Here is an 18,577-nt window from a genome sequence, read left to right as displayed (position 1 = left end):
CCAAGCAACCAAGCAACCAAGCAACCAAGCAACCAAGCAACCAAGCAACCAAGCAACCAAGCAACCAAGCAACCAAGCAACCAACCATTTCTGCATTTCTTAGTCTTTTAAAGCCAACTATTAATCTCTCTGCTATTATACTAATTATAATTTTTTATCGGATATATAATCTTCAAAACTATCTAAAATCATTAAATTTTTTGTTGTTAATGAAGAATGCCAAAAGTAAGATTTTTTTAAAAAATGGGTAACTACTAAGAAGTCAAAACAAAACAAAACACAAAACACCTTTCTTTTTTTTAAACAGGGAGAAAAGATTAAGTTTCTAATATAAAGCAGAGAACAGAATTCGATGAAGAGATTTACTTGTTAAAGAATACGACTTACGTAATCATAAACTGAGACGTCACTGGCAGGGCATTTCTGGCACTGCACAGGAGGCTATGGCTCAAACGAAGGCGTGTGCTCTGCCTTCTAAGGCAGCATTACAGTGAAGTCATCAAGAACAGCACAAGAGGTCAGAAGAAATGGTTGTCTTTGGCTGCAGGAGCAGAGAAAAGGGTTCACAGGAGGTAGTGACTGAATACAGCCTGAGGTTAAGTTCTTATTCTGTGGGTTTCAAGGCATTTTAGAGGTTCCGAAGTGACAAAACTCACCTTTTGGAAAGAGATCTGGGAAAGAAATGGTGATCCATTAACAGTCAAGTGCACAGATGAGGACCTAGCTGAAGGAAAATAAGCCTGCTACGAAAATGCTCAGTGGGTAGAATCATCAGGACACGATGAAGAGGTAAGACAAACACATCCAAATGATATTCAGGTTTCTAATTTGGTTGTTGAGTCAATCATTAACATATTTTTTTTGACAGGACATTGTATGTACCAGATGTAAATCTGAGTTATAAGGTCTATTTTAATTCTAGACAGGTGGTAAATCACTGAAGAGAGACAGTGATAAATGTTGTGGAGAAGACAAATAGAGTTATGTGGTGGTGACCAGGGGTGGAACCCTTGGGCAGATATAGTCATGAGAAAGGCTAGCAAAATAAACAATAACTTCTATGGTAATGACAAGCAGAGGCAAGCTCTGGTAAAGAGAGTGAGTGCCAGGAACACACTGGACAAGAAGAGAAAGCTCAGCATCATGAAATGACAGGAAGGCTGGTGGCACAGAGGGAAGGGTGGGGTGTGGGGAGAAATGAGAATGGATGGTGCATGGGTTCCTGGAGCCCTCTCTAGGTTAGTGCTCATTCTCCTTAGTGAGACATCAGCTAGTCTCCAGCCAATGAATGGTGTGACCTGACGTTGATTTTCGTTGGCTATGTGATGAGAGGCTCTAAGAGAACACTGGAGATAGAAGCCTGGCACAAGTGGTGGCTTTGACTGTTCTAACAGTGGCAAGGCTGTTGGAATCCAGAGGCTAAGATGACGAGACTTGAAAGAGATAAAAAGGAATGTGAAGGTCAGAGTGGAGGCAAGGATGCCTCGGGGATTCAGGTCTATACCTGTCATTGATGATGATATGTTGAGATGATGAAAACTTGGACAGAGATACTTTGGGAATGCAAAAATCAACAAGTAAAGCTCTCTATGATCAAGAAAGGGCTGACGTGTTCGATATAAGTAAAATGTAGTCAGCTGGCTAGATAGCCCCAAACTCAGGGCCATAGGCTTGTACATAATACACTCACTGTGGGAGTTGTGACCCTCTCACCAGAGCTTAAAACACTCAGATTAGATGATAGTTTTGTTTCTACATGAAGGCATACACAGTATAGAGTATACAACGATGTTTTCATTATTGAGTTTTTAAAGAAGAGAAATAAAGAATTACATTTTAGGTGTTTACAGTAAGGATAAATAATTTTAGCTTTTTTATGATAAACCACAGACAGCCTCTTATGTTATGATTTAACTATGTGGTTTCCTTTGTCTCTTTTGTGCTCTCTGAGAGCAAATACTGGCTGTTCCATTGCTCAGAAAGCACTTCTGACACATCTGAGTATGGACACTGGCTCTAAGGTACTAATGGAAAGTCTAGAACACAGCCCAGCAATGAGCCAAGTTGATTCCCTGGTAACTGCTTCCTTCAAATGCTCCTTTCCTTAAGAAGGAGCCTTGCAAGTCTCCATAGTGACAAGCAGACTTAATGGCAACAACAAACTGTCAAGCCCTACAGACATGCCCAGTGTATCCTGAAATATGCTGCAGTCCCTCCCACCCCCACGTTTGGTTTGACATGTGGAAACTGAATTCTTAAGGTAATAGCATTAAGACATATGGCTTTGTGAAGATAATGAGGCTATTCGGGTGGAACCTTCATAAGGTAGATTGTTTCCTTTAATAAGGGAAGGTCAAAGCTCCATGTTACGACACAGGAAGGTACCACCCATGAACTAAAAAGCAGGCTTTTATCAGAGAGCAAAGCTGCTAGCACCTTGATCTTGGGCTTTCTAGCTTTAGAACTTAAAATAATTTCCTATAAGCCAGTATTTAGTGCAGCACTTTGTAACAGTAGCCTGATAAAGACACTGAGCAATTGAAACTTAAGAAGTCATGGTGGTTATTTCCTAAGCCTCCAATGCATCCAGCTTTATTCACGGCGGTATTCACGGTCAACACTTTGCACTCACTCTACGCTTGAAGTGAAGTAACATTGAAGAGATCAAGGGGCTTCCATATAAGAGGTAGACGGTCTTCGTGTCTTGCATCCATTTCTTTCATCATTATCTGCCCAGTTCTTTGTACTATGCCTTAGGAATACTCACTGTTTCGTAAATACTTGTAGAATGAATGAATGAATGAATGAATGAATGAATGAATGAAAGAATAAATGCAGGTAAGTGAAAAAAGAAAATGATTTTTCTTCCTATTCATCAATTTAAGTAAGTTTTCCCTTGATTATAAAACATTTGCTTAGTGAAAATTATTAAAAATTCCTTAAAATAAAGGCAACTTTCTAGTTATAGCACAGTATTAATTAGTTGATTGTAATTAATGTATTCGTTTGGCAATCTTCTTGAGCACGCACTCTGGATCCGGTACTGAGGCTCCTGTACTGAAGCAGACAGGGCAGACCCTGACCTCACTGATGCACTTGCTTTTTTGCTGCAGGGAGCCATGAGAACGACTCACTGAGCAGAAAGCTGCAAAATCACATCTGTCTCTTCCATGTAAGTTTAAGCTAATACCTACCATTCTCCTAAGTCTTAAAGATAATTACTTTAGTGATTAAACACTGTTAAAACATTGTGCAGAGAGAACCCTAACATACTAACATTCCCTCCAGGAGAAAACAGCTTTTTTATGGAAAAGGATGGCATAAACTGGTTTTTCTCGAGAACAGTCAAGAAATATTGTCTAATGCTGAAATAAATAGTAAGACAATTAAGAATTCTCAAAATTCACTCAGAAAAGGTCAAACTGTTCTCATGAACTCCAGTCCTCTCTTTTATGCCCCTTTCCTCTTAATTTCTCTTCCTGCCTTTCCCTCCACCCTCTCCTTCTCTCTCCATCTCTCTTTTCTTCTTCTTCTCTTTCTCAAAGTTCCCATTTCTTGCACTAGAAAACACATGAGATCTGGGAAGCCCTCCCAGGACTGTCCTCACTGGCTCCCACAGATCACCTGCTTCTTGGTGCGAGTTAAGTTACTGCTAATCAGCTGGAGCCTCTGAAATCACAGTGATCCCTCAGTTTTACTTCCAAAGGATTCCCACTGTATTTTCCTTACCTCCGAAGACTGGCTGCCTTCTGCTTCAGATGTTTTACATCTCATTTCATTTGCTGTATCTCCTGTGAGACAGAAGGAGAACCTTTCTGTTATAAGGACAATTATCTTGAGTTTGTTTGCAGTATTTTTTGGTATTGTATGCTTCATGCTATGGAAGGAACCACTATTTCCTTTGTTACAACTTAAACAAATTAATTTTAAAGAGTAAGAAAATATATTTTTACAAGGATATCATGAATCATTCCATAAACACAAATTAAAATGTATCCTGCTTACTCTGAAAAGATAAAATTACTTTGTATTGTGTATACCAAGTCATATTTTAATTAATGAAGAAAGCAATGACTTAAAGACAGGCAAACTATTTTAGAATACAAATTCCTTTATGACATTGTGCTCCAAATTTGTTTTCACAAAGTTTAATCCTTATGGGTTTTTTTTGTCCCTGTGGATTAAAGTAGGTTTGTATATTTCTGTATACAGTAAACCAAACAGAAGACAATCTTCACAGCAGGAAAGAACATGAACAAACACATTAATAGCCTTCAGTCAGTACCATGATTTCTAAGTCTGGTGCCTCAGTAGCTTCTATTATTCAATTAATTTGGAGCAGACTGACTTGAAGGACACAGAATAGATCCACAGTTGAGCAAGTATAATCATAACAACTTATTAATGGCCTGCTTTAGTTTACTAATTACTAATAGTCAGTGATTGGCACATGGTCAGTACATACCCAATTAGCCTACTTCTTTGAAGCATAATCAGAAGCTAATTCAGTAATTTGTAAATAGTTCTTCCCGTAAAATTAGGTCAATTTAAAAATGTACACAACAGTGAAATTATGAAGCTTATGGATGACGATTTGACTGAAGTCAAAGGTAAGGAATTTGTTAATGATAAGGGTGCTTAGAGCACCGAGTAGAGACGAGGCAGAGGAAGCTTTACTGAGGTAAACTTCCTTTTTAAAACACAAAAGCTTAGTTTATCAAGGATGACAATTATGGATAAGGCTCCATAAATAAACCTTGTTATATCTGAAAACCATAGACAATTAAATTTTTTGATGACAGGTACTGTCCCCATGTATTTCAAATATAGAATAACCAATGTACATTCTAGTCTATCAGGTATCAGGTATGTTTCTATTTGTATACAATATGATTTAGAGACAAAACAGACATCCAATCTTTATTGGTTTAATGAATAGCAAATTTCTCTTTTTTAGTATTTCACCTAGAAATCTGTGGCAAAACATTTAGAAGGTAGCTAATAAAAACTGTATTTGAGCATATAACACACCTTCTAAAATTTGTGAATGTTATTGTGAGATCATTTTTAAATTCCAAAAGGGTAATAGTATTTTTAAAAAATCATACCAAAAGAAAACCCTTACAAATTTGGTCTGTATATAATAGTCGTAATTTTATTGCTAAGATAAAAATTAAATCAACCTATTGTTGTAATCCAGGATGTCCAAATTTTCAATTGGCTTTTTAGATGGCTGTTTACAGTGATCGTTCACTGACACATCTTTGTCAGGATCCACCTACCATGCGTCTGGAGTATCAGGAGTTCAGTTTGCTCAACTACAGACATGCACATGGTAGCACTCATCCATGTAATGTAAATGCCTGCACTATGTTACTAATGTACATCCAAAACCAAACAGAATGTTTAAGGAAGCAGGAAAAACTCACCAGGAAAAGTTACTTACTCTACAAAACTATGTATCACTTCACCCATAGCCACATTGACATTACATATAGATAGAATTATCCAGCACAGAATCTATGCTTCCTTTGCCATTTTCTTGTTTCAAGGTGAGTATATGCCATTTTCTCTATTTTTCCCTACTGCCAGAAAAGCCAGGAAGGTTATCAGCCACTGTTCTTGAAAACACACAACACATCCGCCTGGGAGCAAAGCAGAAGCATTGTTTACTCAAATGCCACTCGGGGTGATGGCTCAGGCAGGATGGTCACTGACCACATGGGAACTGCTATCTGCAAGATCATTTCATTAAAGACACAAAATGAAGCAAAGTACAACAAAGGAAAAGAACAAGTCATGGTGAAATACAGCTTCTGAATTTTCTTCCAACTAAATAATTTTATCCTGGTGAAAATTCAATGATTTTGTATCCACTTAGGAGACTAAATAACATAGCAATAAAAACAAATGTGAGAAATGTAAAAGAAGATGTTTTAGTTTTGAAACACTGCTTATATTTACACAGAGTCAAGCAACTCATTTCTAAGTCAACCATTTAGAAGGAAGAAAACAATCCTGAAGATTTTGGTGGATTCCTCTTTTATAAAACTGTTGAAGACTGCTGGTCAGGCACGGTGAGATCTCTCCCTCCCTCTTCGAGACAAGTAAGTAAAGCTCGGAAGGCAGAGGCACTCAGTGATGGAAGGCTGCATGATGCATCAGAAGGCCCCATCTCCAGAGCTGGTCCAGGGTGTGAAGGGAAGGGCCAACTGCTCCCAAAGGGAGATCTGAAGTCAGGATTTGGTGCTGCTCCCCTCCCCTCTCCCCCATTCTCTCCATTCCTTTTTTTGTCACACTAGGCTCCACCCATTCTGAGTCTTCTTCTCTTCCAATGGTAGTGATAACTACTGATGAGAGTTAGCCTCTGCCCTTCCTTCTGGCCTTTTAAAGCAAACATACAATGCCTTTGGTGTTTCTCCAGAAGTTTTAAAGATCAGAAATAGTTTTACCAGAAGCAAAATTCTTCATATACTATAACTGTGTTGGTTTCTTTGTTTAAAAGTATAGATTTTATTTTCAGTAAATGATATAGGCTACACATTCTAATAATGCTCATTGTGATCTTCGAGAATTAATGTGAAATAATTTGGCCAATTTTTGTTGTGAAAGGCCAGATAGCAAACATGTTGGGCTTTGGAGGCCATATGGTCTCTGTCTCAACTTCACGACCCCAGCACTGTAGCCAAAAGCAGCCACGGACATCATGTGAGCTAAGACGTGGCTATGATCCAAGACAATGTTATTTATGAAAACAGCTGGTAGGCTGGGAGCTTACTAATCCCCACTGTAGAGGAATATGTACACTGCATTTTATGGGATTAAAAGAAAAAAACACCATTTGAGCTCTTCAAGGAGATGAGAAAGGGAGGGTCATTAGAACATCACCATAACCCTAATTCTATTGGGAGAAGGTCAGGGTGGGAGAGGAGAACTGACATAAGAAAGTGAGCACCAGACCTACGGGAAGGTAGACAACAGAGACACTTGCAGGCATGGGGAAGGAGACCAAATGTTGCCTTAGTCCGTCAACGAGGCCAGTTCAGAGGGTTTGATGGTAGGCAAGTGAGGGAACAGAGCCGTAGTTCTTACTCCTTATGCTTAGTACCACTTTGTCCTGGCTGTTCTGTTTTCTGTGGATAGGTGAGTGTGGGAAGATCTATTTGGTTCCACCCTTTCTTTAGTGTCTCTTGATAAGAGACAGTCATACAGAACATGCTGCTCCACCCAGTCCTCTGTCTACCCAGCATGGCAAGTCTTCCCCAACACAGCATATCCTGCAACAGGAAGGACAGCAGTCTTATGGGACTCACACTAAGAAACATGACATCTTGATTTAAACCACATTATTCAACACACGTTTCTAGGCAAAAGGATTTGGCATCTACCTATGATGGTTTTGTCTCGATTGGCCATATTTTATATGGGAAGAGGATTGTTATTACCAGCACATTCTTGAGCCCTTAAAAACAAGGACTGGACTGATAGGGGCATAACTGCAGTTTGCCTCCATATAAAGAGACGGGAGCAGAATGCCAATAGAAAAGATATTGGGTGAGTTAGCTCAACAACAGGGTAGTCATGCCTGTACTGGAAACCTAGCCAACTATCTAGGATTATTACAGTTACAGATCTTACAGACCTAAAACCAATTTACTAAATAAGCACAATCCCTAACTAACTAAATATCTGACCTTATACATAAGGGCAGTGTATTCTCACCCCTAATCAAGAAAGCTCCTCTTTGTGACAGACACAGACAGCCCGTCAAACTGTGGAGGTCTGCAGCCTACTCCCAACTAGTACATCCACAGCACAACTCCTGCACCCAAGACTCGATCCCTGCAGAAGAGGGCGGAAAGATTGTCAGTGCAAGAAAAGGAGGAAGTCTGTTGTGAAATTGTCTTTCTTAGAAATATAAACTACACACATGAATTCTAATCAACAGGACCTAAGCAAGGATGCTACCAACAAACATGCTAACAAGGAAGAGAAGAATCTCATGAGGCTTCAACCCTAGACAAAGAACTACAGGCAGCTAAGATAGGAGAAACTATCTTCCCCAGGCAAGAGCATGCCAACTGGTTATCCAATACCAAATGGTTAGCCCTGAAAGCAAGTTCACACAAGTAACATTATACAGACTGAGCACGTTGTATTTAAGAACACACACACACACACACACACACACACACACACACGCCACTTAAAGAAAAAGAGGCCATGAATTTGAAAGGGTTTAGATGGGAGGGTTTAGAAGGAGAAAACAGAAGAGGGAAACAAAGCTATATATGTATACATACACACGTACATATGCATACAATCATATATATATACATATATACAACACATGTATATATCACCTGCATATATATATTATTATTATAATTATAATCTCAAAAATAAAAGAGGTAGTGGAAAAATTATTTTTCATCTTTTCTTTATTAGAAAGGATTTAGAATTCCACACCAGAGAACATAATCTACAAAAAACTGTCTCAAGGAGTTCACATACAAACAATGTTTCTATGGTCAGAAGCATGAGAAAAACATGCAGAGAATAAGTTCTCAGTTGATTTTTAGTGCATTTTAGTATCTGAGAAATTATGTAGTAAAGAAATGACAAATATTTTTTCATGGTGCTTTTTTTTACAAAGTAAAAACTAAGGAGCAATTTAGTCACCTAATTTATATCACCTCATTAACAATGTATAAGGAATGCAAGTACAGCATTTTTAACAATGTTTGGCATAACACTGATCTTAAAATATATTATATTTACCCGATACTTTATGATTTCTATTAATTTTTCACAATGCCTTTTTAATTCATTCTGCTGCATTTGAATGATATTAAGCAGTATATGGCTCCATTCTACTGCATAACTTATTCCAGAGTAGTTGACAATCTGCAGAGGAAAAAAAGATAGCCAGACGCTTTCAAGACACAGGAGAAAAAAAGCCCCAGTTTAAATTTAAAAACATCTTAGAGTGGAGGGGTGTGTGTGTGTGTGTGTGTTTGTGTGTGTTGGGAGGAGTACAAGGAAGGGAGCCTAATAAGAACAAAGTTACATACGAGAAGTCTGTAATGAAACCTATTACCTAGTATGCTAATTCACAAATCTAATATGTTAAAAAAGATGAAAAATAAAAATATCACTACAACAAATTCTACCAATTAGAGATTCATTAGAGTTAATGAGCACTGCTTTTAAAATGCAAATACTGTCTGGGAGTGTTGGCCTATTAGCCATTCACCAAGTGAAGTAGTGGAAAGAACAGGCGAATGGTCACACCATTAGCCCCGTTTAAATCTTCAGTCACATTCATTATACAAGGCAGTCTGGAAATCTAGACAGAAAATGGCTTTGAAATCTGTCAGCACTCCACCCAAATTGTTTACCACTTCAAGATCTTATGTAAGTTACTTAAGCTCTTTCAACCTCAATTTCTTCATCTGAAAAATGGGTATGATGATACACATGGTGGCTGTTACAAGGATCAAATGAGAGAAAATGACAGACACTAATTGTAGACAAGCAACAGAGTTGGAAGTAAATGCTGTGGTTTTAAGTGTAGACGTCACTGCTATCCTACCTCTGTCAAGTACCTGCTGTCATATCTTCAGTTCAGTCAGTATTCTCAAAATCCAAATGTGGTAATAGTAGGAGGTAAGGCCTTCACTGTGCCAGGAGGGTGATGTGCTCTTGAATGGGATTACACTATTACAAGGGGCCTGTGGTGGTGGGAATACACTTGGCCCAGGGAATGGCTCTATTAGGAGGTATGGCCTTGTTGAAGTAGGTGTGGCCTCACTAGAAAAAGTATGTCACTATGGGGATGAGCTTAGAGAGCTTCTTCCTAGATGCCTGAGGATGCTAGTCCTCTCTAGGCTGTCTTCAGATCAAGATGTAGAACTCTCAGCTCCTTGTATAGCACCGTGTCTACAGTATGTTGCTATGTTTCCTGCCATGATGATAATGGACTTAATCTCTAAACTGTAAGCCAGCCTCAATTAAATGTTTGCCTTTATAAAAGCTGCCTCGGTCATGGTGTCTTTTTATAGCAATGAAAAACCTAAGGCAGAGTTAAAGAGGCTACTGTTCTCTCCTTCCACCATGAGAGAATGTTCTTATATGGTCTGCATGGTATAATGCAAGCCCTCAGCAGACAGCAAATCTGTCAATAATTTGACTTTACACTTCTCAGTCTCTAGAACTGAAGAATAAGATTTTTCTTATTCATAGGCTACCCAGTTCGTAGTATTTTGTTCTAACACGTTGAATAGGAAGAGATAGTGAAAGTGACAAGAGGACCATACACATTCTAGGAGTAATATGAGGTAAGCTTCCTTAGATACACTCAACAGAGGCAGTGACCTATCAGAACCCACCTGCTAAAGACGCCATTTGATTCTATAACACACTCCCCATATGTCTTTTAAATTGAGTTAAGGTATCCAATCTAGCTTAACATACATCCAAGTCTCTTACAGTTCAGTTTAGTTCTTCCTCTCTTTTCTAATTTTGTCAGTCTATCTGTGTGTTTTCTGTCATAATAAAGAAAGAAAGGAATATAGAGCCAAGCAACCCTAACTGCTTCATACACGTTATGCCCAGGACTCTGGTCACATTGTGTCGACAAACATTAAAACCTAAAGGAACCATGAATAGGGGAAGGTAAGCAAGGAAGGATGGAATGTAGTTAGCAAACAAATGTAAGTAAAAGTTCCAGCATATCAGATGACACCAAAGAACATAGTAAATTCGCACAGTTTTAGCAGGACACATCAGCAACGGATAGAATATGTGGGATACTGACATCATTCTGGTGACAAAGTTAATGGTCAACAAACATCTGCTGAATTGACTATAGGCAAAAGGAACAGGAAGAACGGATTCTAAGACTGCTCAAGGTGTGGAAAAAGATAAACATCACATCCTTAGTCCTCCTGAATCTGAAAAGAAACACCTAACTGGGATGGAGAAAGAGGTGAAGAATGAAACCACAAGAAAGAGTCACAGTACTTACTGGAAAGAAACAGGTAAAATAATAAACCACTCTATGCAAGGTTTATTGACCACGGAGTTCAGCTCACAGCACAGGGGGCAGCAGAACTAACCTCTGCCAGCTTTGGGTTAGGAAACCCAAGCCAGGAGGAAAGCCTTCAGAGCTAAGTGCAAAGACTGCTGCAGACAGGAGACTGCTTCGGAGTGGAGACTCTGGAGAGAGCTGCTGCCAGTCATGCTTCTCTCCCTCCCAGTGCGTGTGAAATTCTGGGAACCCCATGCAGGATGCCACGTTACTGAAGATTTTAGCATCACCTCTGGAGATTTTTCAGTCTCAGTAATAAAAGAAATTAAGAATGGACTCAAAAGAAAGCCTGAGGACAATCTTACTGTAGTTAAAAGAAAACTTCTGGACAGGCAAGCTGTAAATCTCGGCAGGCTGGAGGCTGGAGGTGAAGAAGAGAGAAAGCCACTCACTCTACTTGTAAGTAGCTGTGAGGCAGAGGAGGGCACATCCACTCAACCTCACAGTGATGACAGAACAGCAGGCAAGCATCCTGGGAAGGAAAAGTACATTCTCCCATTAAAGAGATAAATATTCTTCCTATCATTTAGCAGGGTATTAATAATCTGGTTTCCTGAGCACTGGCTCCTTAGCCCAGCTAGAATGCTGGGCCTTCACCTAGGACACAAATTCTATTCTTTTGATAAGAAGGAGACGGTTTTTCCTTAAAGGGCCTTTAGTGCTGCTAGAACACCAGGAAACCATTTTTCAGTGAGACCTGTTATTAAACCTAGGGTAGGAGAGCAGAAAAGTTAGCCTCACACTTCAGGACCCCTCTTCCTTCCACAGACTGAGCGAGTGCCCTGGCAAACACATGGATTTATGGACATACTCATACTCAGCAAAGCTGTGGGTTATTGGCAGAAAGTCAGAAAGGATCCTGATACAGAAAGAGAACCTAGAAGCAAAGGAAAATAACCGACACTGCACCAGCCTTCGATGCTGAAAACCACTTTTGGGAAGCACTTGCCAGAGAGGAGGCTATAGCTGGAGAATGGGGGAGGGGCAGGCACTGAGGGGAGAAACCTATATGACAACTGAGAACCCCTAAGGAGAGCTGATTCTTGTTCAGGAATATGTCCCAGCGCTGAAGACATTTTGGTTTAACTCTGAACAACACAGAGACTAGCCGACTTCTTCCCACCTGCAAAGACAGCTGCAGGTACAACATGGAAGGTACTGGGACTACATTTCATGCCGGCATGAAAGAAACACTAACTGATGGCATTTTTTTTTTTTTTTTTGATCAGAACTGAATTTCTTTTTTTTTTCTTTTTTTTTCTTTTTCTTTTCTTTTTTTTTTTTATTGGATGATTTATTTACATTTCCTATGTTGTCCCCTTACCCCATCCCCCACCACCCCCTCGGAACCCCCAATCCCCTCGCCCCTCCTCCTTCTTCTCTGTGGATGTAACCTCTATCTACACCCCCCCACTCCCACCTCCCCACCCTCAAAATTCCCACCCCCTGGGGCATCCAGCCTTCATGAGGTCAAGGTTCTCTTCTTCCACCTATGCCCAGCAGGGCCCTCCACTTTTACATATTCAGCTGAAGCCCTGGATCCCCCCCTAAATGCTCCCAGGCTGGTGGTTTAGACCCTGGGAGCTGTGGTTGGTTGGTATTCTTGCTCTCCTCATGGTGCCACAAACCCTTTCAGCTCCTTCAGTCTTCACTCTAACTCCTCTATTGAGAACCCCATGATCAGTTCAATGGCTAGTTGTGAGCATCTGCCTCTGAATATGTCTGACTCTTGAAGGCCTCTGAGGAGATATCCATATCAGGCTCTTATCAGCATGCACTTCCTGTCTTCCACATCAGCATCTACCTTTGGTGATTGCACATGGGATAGATACTCAGGTGGGGTGGTCTTGAGACGGCCCCTCCTTCAGTTTCTGTCCCTCACTTTGTCTCCATATTTGCTCCCTTGAGTATTTTGTTGCTCCTTCTAAGAAGGACCGAATCACCCTCACTTGGTCTTCCTTCTTTATGGGCTTCATGTGGCCTGTGAGTTGCATCTTGGGCATTTCAAGGTTCTAGGCTAATATCCAATAATCAGTGAGTGAATACCATGTGTCTTCTTTTGAGATTGGCTTACCTCACTCAGGATGATAATTTCTAGTTCCATCCATTTACCTAGGAACCTCTCGAATTCATTGTTTTTAATAGCTGAGTAATACTCCATTGTGTAAATATACCACATTTTTTGAATCCATTCCTCAGTTGAAGGACATCTGGGTTCTTTCCAGCTCCTGGCTATTATAAATAAGGCTGCTATGAACATAGTTGAGCATGTGTCCTTGTTATATGTTCGAGCATCTTCTGGGTATATGCCTAGGAGTGGTATAGCTGGATCCTCGGGTAATGCTATGTCCAATTTTCTGAGGAACCGCCAGACTGATTTCCAAAGTGGTTGCACCATCTTGCAGTCCCACCAACAATGGAGGAGTGTTCCTCTTTCTCCACACCCTCGCCAGCATCTACTATCACCTGAGTTTTTAATCTTAGCCATTCTGACTGGTGTGAGATGGAATCTCAGGGTTGTTTTGATTTGCATTTCCCTGACGACTAAGGATGCTGAACATTTCTTTAGATGCTTCTCGGCCATTCGAGTTTCTTCCGTTGAAAGTTCTTTGTTAAGCTCTATACCCCATTTTTTAATAGGGTAATTTGGTTGTCTGGAGTCTAATTTCTTGAGTTCTTTGTATATATTGGATATTAGCCCTCTATCAGATGAAGGATTGGTAAAGATCTTTTCCCAATTTGTTGGTTGTCGTTTTGTCCTATTGACAGTGTCCTTTGCCTTACAGAAACTTTGCAATTTTATGAAGTCCCATTTGTCAATTCTCGATCTTAGAGCATATGCCATTGGAGTTCTGTTCAGGAACTTTTCCCCTGTGCCCAAGTATTCGAGGCTTTTCCCCACCTTCTCTTCTATTAGTTTCAGTGTATCTGGTTTTATGTGGAGGTCCTTTATCCACATAGACTTGACCTTTGTACAAGGGGATAAGAATGGATCAATTTTCATTCTTCTACATGTTGTCTTCCAGTTGAACCAGCACCATTTGTTGAAAATGCTGTCCTTTTTCCACTGGACAGTTTTAGCTCCTTTGTCAAAGATCAAGTGACCATAGGAGTGTGGGTTCATTTCTGGGTCTTCAATTCTATTCCATTGATCTTCCTGCCTGTCTCTGTACCAATACCAGGTAGTTTTTATCACTATTGCTCTGTAGTACAGCTTGAGGTCAGGGATGGTAATTCCTCCAAAAGTTCTTTTATTGTTGAGAATAGTTTTCGCTATCCTGGGTTTTTTGTTATTCCATATGAATTTGAGAATTTCCTTTTCTAACTCTGTGAAGAATTGAGTTGGGATTTTAATGGGGATTGCATTGAATCTGTAGATTGCTTTTGGCAAGATGGCCATTTTTATTATATTAATCCTGCCAATCCATGAGCATGGGAGATCTTTCCATCTTCTGAGATCTTCTTCGATTTCTTTCTTCAGAGACTTGAAGTTCTTGTCATACAGGTCTTTCACTTGCTTGGTTAGATTCACACCAAGGTATTTTATATTATTTGCAACTATTGTGAAGGGTGTCATTTCCCTAATTTCTTTTTCAGTCTGTTTATCTTTCATGTAGAGGAAGGCTACTGATTTGTTTGAGTTGATTTTATAACCAGCCACTTTGCTGAAGTTGTTTATCAGGTTTAGGAGTTCTCTGGTGGAAGTTTGGGGGTCACTTAAGTATACTATCATATCATCTGCAAATAGCGATATTTTGACTTCTTCCTTTCCTATTTGTATCCCTTTGACTTCTTTTTGCTGTCTAATTGCTCTGGCTAAGACTTCCAGTACTATATTGAATAGGTAGGGGGAGAGTGGGCAACCTTGTCTAGTCCCTGATCTTAGTGGGATTGCTTCAAGTTTCTCTCCATTTAGCTTGATGTTGGCTACTGGTTTGCTGTAAATTGCTTTTACTATGTTTAGGTAGGGGCCTTGAATTCCTGATCTTTCCAAGACTTTTATCATGAAGGGATGTTGAATTTTGTCAGATGCTTTCTCAGCATCTAGTGAGATGATCATGTGGTTTTTTTCTTTAAGTTTGTTTATATAGTGGATTACATTGATGGATTTCCGAATATTGAACCATCCCTGCATTCCTGGGATAAAACCTACTTGATCATGATGGATGATTGTTTTGATGTGGTCTTGGATTCGGTTTGCTAGAATTTTATTGAGTATTTTTGCATCGATGTTCATAAGGGAGATTGGTCTGAAGTTCTCTTTCTTTGTCGGGTCCTTGTGGGGTTTGGGTATGAGTGTAATTGTAGCTTCATAGAACGAATTGGGTAGTGTTCCTTCTGTCTCTATTTTGTGGAATAGTTTGAAGAGAATTGGTATTAGGTCTTCCTTGAAGGTCTGATAGAATTCAGCACTAAAACCATCTGGTCCTGGGCTTTTTTTAGTGGGGAGACTTTTAATGACTGCTGCTATTTCCTGAGGGGTTATGGGACTATTTAGATGGTTTATCTGCTCCTGGTTTAACTTCGGTACCTGGTATCTGTCTAGGAAATTGTCCATTTCATCCAGGTTTTCTAGTTTTGTTGAGTATAGGCCTTTGTAGTAGGATCTGATGATTTTTTGAATTTCTTCAGTTTCTGTTGTTATGTCTCCCTTTTCAGTTCTGATTTTATTAATTTGGATACTGTCTCTGTGCCCTCTGGTTAATCTGGCTAAGGGTTTATCTATCTTGTTGATTTTCTCAAAGAACCAACTCCTGGTTTTATTGATATTTTGTATTGTTCTTTCTGTTTCTATTTGGTTGATTTCAGCCCTGAGTTTGATTATTTCCTGCCTTCTACTTGTCCTGGGTGTATTTGCTTCTTTTTGTTCTAGAGCTTTTAGTTGTGCAGTCAACTTGTTAGTGTGTGCTCTTTCCAGTTTCTTTTTGTAGGCACTTAGAGCTATGAGCTTTCCTCTTAGCACTGCCTTCATGGAGTCCCACAAGTTTTGGTATGATGTGTCTTCATTTTCATTGAATTCTAAAAAGTCTTTTATTTCTTTCTTTATTTCTTCCTTGACCAAGTCATCATTGAGTAGAGAGTTGTTCAGTTTCCATGTGTACGTGGGTTTTCCATTGTTTTTGTCATTATTAAAGACCAGTCTTAGTCCGTGGTGATCTGATAAGATGCAAGGGATTATTTCAATCTTTTTGTATCTGTAGAGGCTTGTTTTGTGACCAATTATATGGTCTATTTTGGAGAAGGTACCATGAGGTGCTGAGAAAAAGGTATATTCTTTTGTTTTAGGATGAAATGTTCTATAGATGTCTGTTAAGTCCATTTGGTTCATAACTTCTGTTAATTTCAAAGTGTCTCTGTTTAGTTTCTGTTTCCATGAGCTGTCCATTGCTGACAGTGGGGTGTTGAAATCCCCCACTATTATTGTGTGAGGTGTAATGTGTGTTTTGAGCTTTAGTAAAGTTTCTTTTATGTATGTAGGTGCCCTTGCATTTGGAGCATAGATGTTCAGAATTGAGAGTTCACCTTGGTAGATTTTTCCTTTGATGAGTATGAAGTGTCCTTCCTTATCTTTTTTGATTAATTTTGGATGAAAGTCGATTTTATTTGATATTAGAATGGCTACTCCAGCTTGTTTCTTGGGACCATTGGCTTGAAAAATTGTTTTCCACCCTTTTATTCTGAGGTAGTGTCTGTCTTTGTCACTGAGGTGCGTTTCTTGTATGCAGCAAACTTCTGGGTCTTGTTTGTGTATCCAGTCTGATAGTCTGTGTCTTTTTATTGGGGGAATTGAGACCATTGATGTTAAGAGATATTAAGGAAAAATGATTGTTGCTTCCTGTTATTTTTTTTTATTAGAGGTAAAGTTATGTTTGTATCTTTTTTGGGGGTTGTTGGAAGATTACTTCCTTGCTTTTCCTAGGTTGTAGTTTCCCTCCTTGTGTTGGCATTTTCCATCAATTATCCTTTGAAGTGCTGGGTTTGTGGGAAGATATTGTGCAAATTTGGTTTTGTCATGGAATATCTTGGTTTCACCATCTATAGTGATTGAGAGTTTTGCTGGGTATAGTAATCTGGGCTGGCAATTGTGTTCTCTTAGTGTCTGTATGATGTCAGTCCAGGCTCTTCTGGCTTTTATAGTCTCTGGTGAGAAGTCTGGTGTAATTCTTATAGGTCTGCCTTTATATGTTACTTGACCTTTTTCCCTTACTGCTTTTAGTATTTTTTCTTTGTTTTGTGCATCTGATGTTTTGATTATTATGTGACGGGAGGTATTTCTTTTCTGGTCTAGTCTATTTGGTGTTCTGTAGGCTTCTTGTATGTTTATGGGCATCTTGTTCTTTAGGTTAGGGAAGTTTTCCTCAATAATTTTGTTGAAGATATTTACTGGCCCTTTAAGTTGGGAATCTTCATTCTCATCTATACCTATTATCCTTAGGTTTGGTCTTCTCATTGTGTCCTGGATTTCCTGGATGTTTTGAGTTAGGAGTTTTTTGCATTTTGCATTTTCTTTGACAACTGTGTCAATATTTTCCACCGTATCTTCTGCATTTGAGATTCTCTCTTCTATCTCTTGTATTCGGTTGGTGATGCTTGCGTCTGTGACTCCTGATCTCTTTCTTAGGTTTTCTATCTCCATGGTTTTCTCCCTTTGAACTTTCTTTATTGTTTCTATTTCCAGTTTCAGATCCTGAATGTTTTTGTTTAATTCCTTCTTTGTGTTTTCTTGCATTTCTTTAAGGGATTTCTGTGATTCCTCTTTAAGGGCTTCTATCTGTTTACTTGTACTCTCCTGTATTTCTTTAAGGGAGTTACTTAATTCCTTCTTATAATCCTCTATCATCATCATGAGAAGTGATTTTAATTCTGAATCCTGCTTTTCAGGTGTGATGGGGTGTTCAGGGCTTGCTATATTGGGAGAATTGGGCACTGATGATGCCAAGAAACTTTGGTTTCCGTTGCTTATGTTCTTGCGCTTGCCTTTCGCCATCTGGTTAACTCTAGTGGTACCTGCCCTCACTGTGTAAAACTGGAGTCTGTATTTCCAGTTATCTTGCTTATTGCAGAGCTCCTCAGAGTCCAGAGGTCTCTGTGATCTTATGCTCCTAATCTCCTGGGTGGAATAACTCCTGGGACTCGGGCCACCTCTTGGATCTGGAAATCCTTCTGCTCTGAGTGCAGTGGGTCCTCGATGACTCAGGATTCAGTTTCAGCTGCTCTGAGTGCAGTGGCTCCAGCTGCTCTGAGTGCAGTGGCTCCTGGATGACTCAGGATTCAGTTTCTCAACAGGACAGGAGCAGACCGACTCTGTGTCATCTGCTCTGAGTGCAGTGGCTCCTGGATGACTCAGGATTCAGCTTCTCCACAGGACAGGAGCAGACCGACTCTGTGTCTGCTCCAGCCCAGAGGACCAGGCAGGGGCAGAAGGGAAGTGGAACTCCGGAGGGGCGGGGTTTGGGTAGCTGCTGTGCCCTGGATGTCCCTGGC

At 39.8% G+C, this 18,577-nt stretch overlaps 1 protein-coding gene across 2 annotated transcripts in view; it reads right to left on the bottom strand.

Moving 5' to 3' along the window:
• Umad1 (UBAP1-MVB12-associated (UMA) domain containing 1) overlaps positions 1-18,577 on the bottom strand; it is a 531,474-nt gene that overhangs the window by 47,050 nt on the left and 465,847 nt on the right. For both annotated transcript variants that reach the window (XM_028755973.1, XM_028755972.1), the window contains exon 3: positions 3,730-3,791. In XM_028755973.1, the coding sequence (XP_028611806.1) occupies positions 3,730-3,791 (62 nt within the window). The remainder of the gene's footprint in view (positions 1-3,729; positions 3,792-18,577) is intronic.

This window comes from Grammomys surdaster, unplaced genomic scaffold (genome assembly GCF_004785775.1).
Source record: "Grammomys surdaster isolate TR1022 unplaced genomic scaffold, NIH_TR_1.0 126091, whole genome shotgun sequence".
Taxonomy (NCBI): Eukaryota; Metazoa; Chordata; class Mammalia; order Rodentia; family Muridae; genus Grammomys; species Grammomys surdaster.
This window is presented reverse-complemented; position numbering and strand designations above follow the sequence as displayed.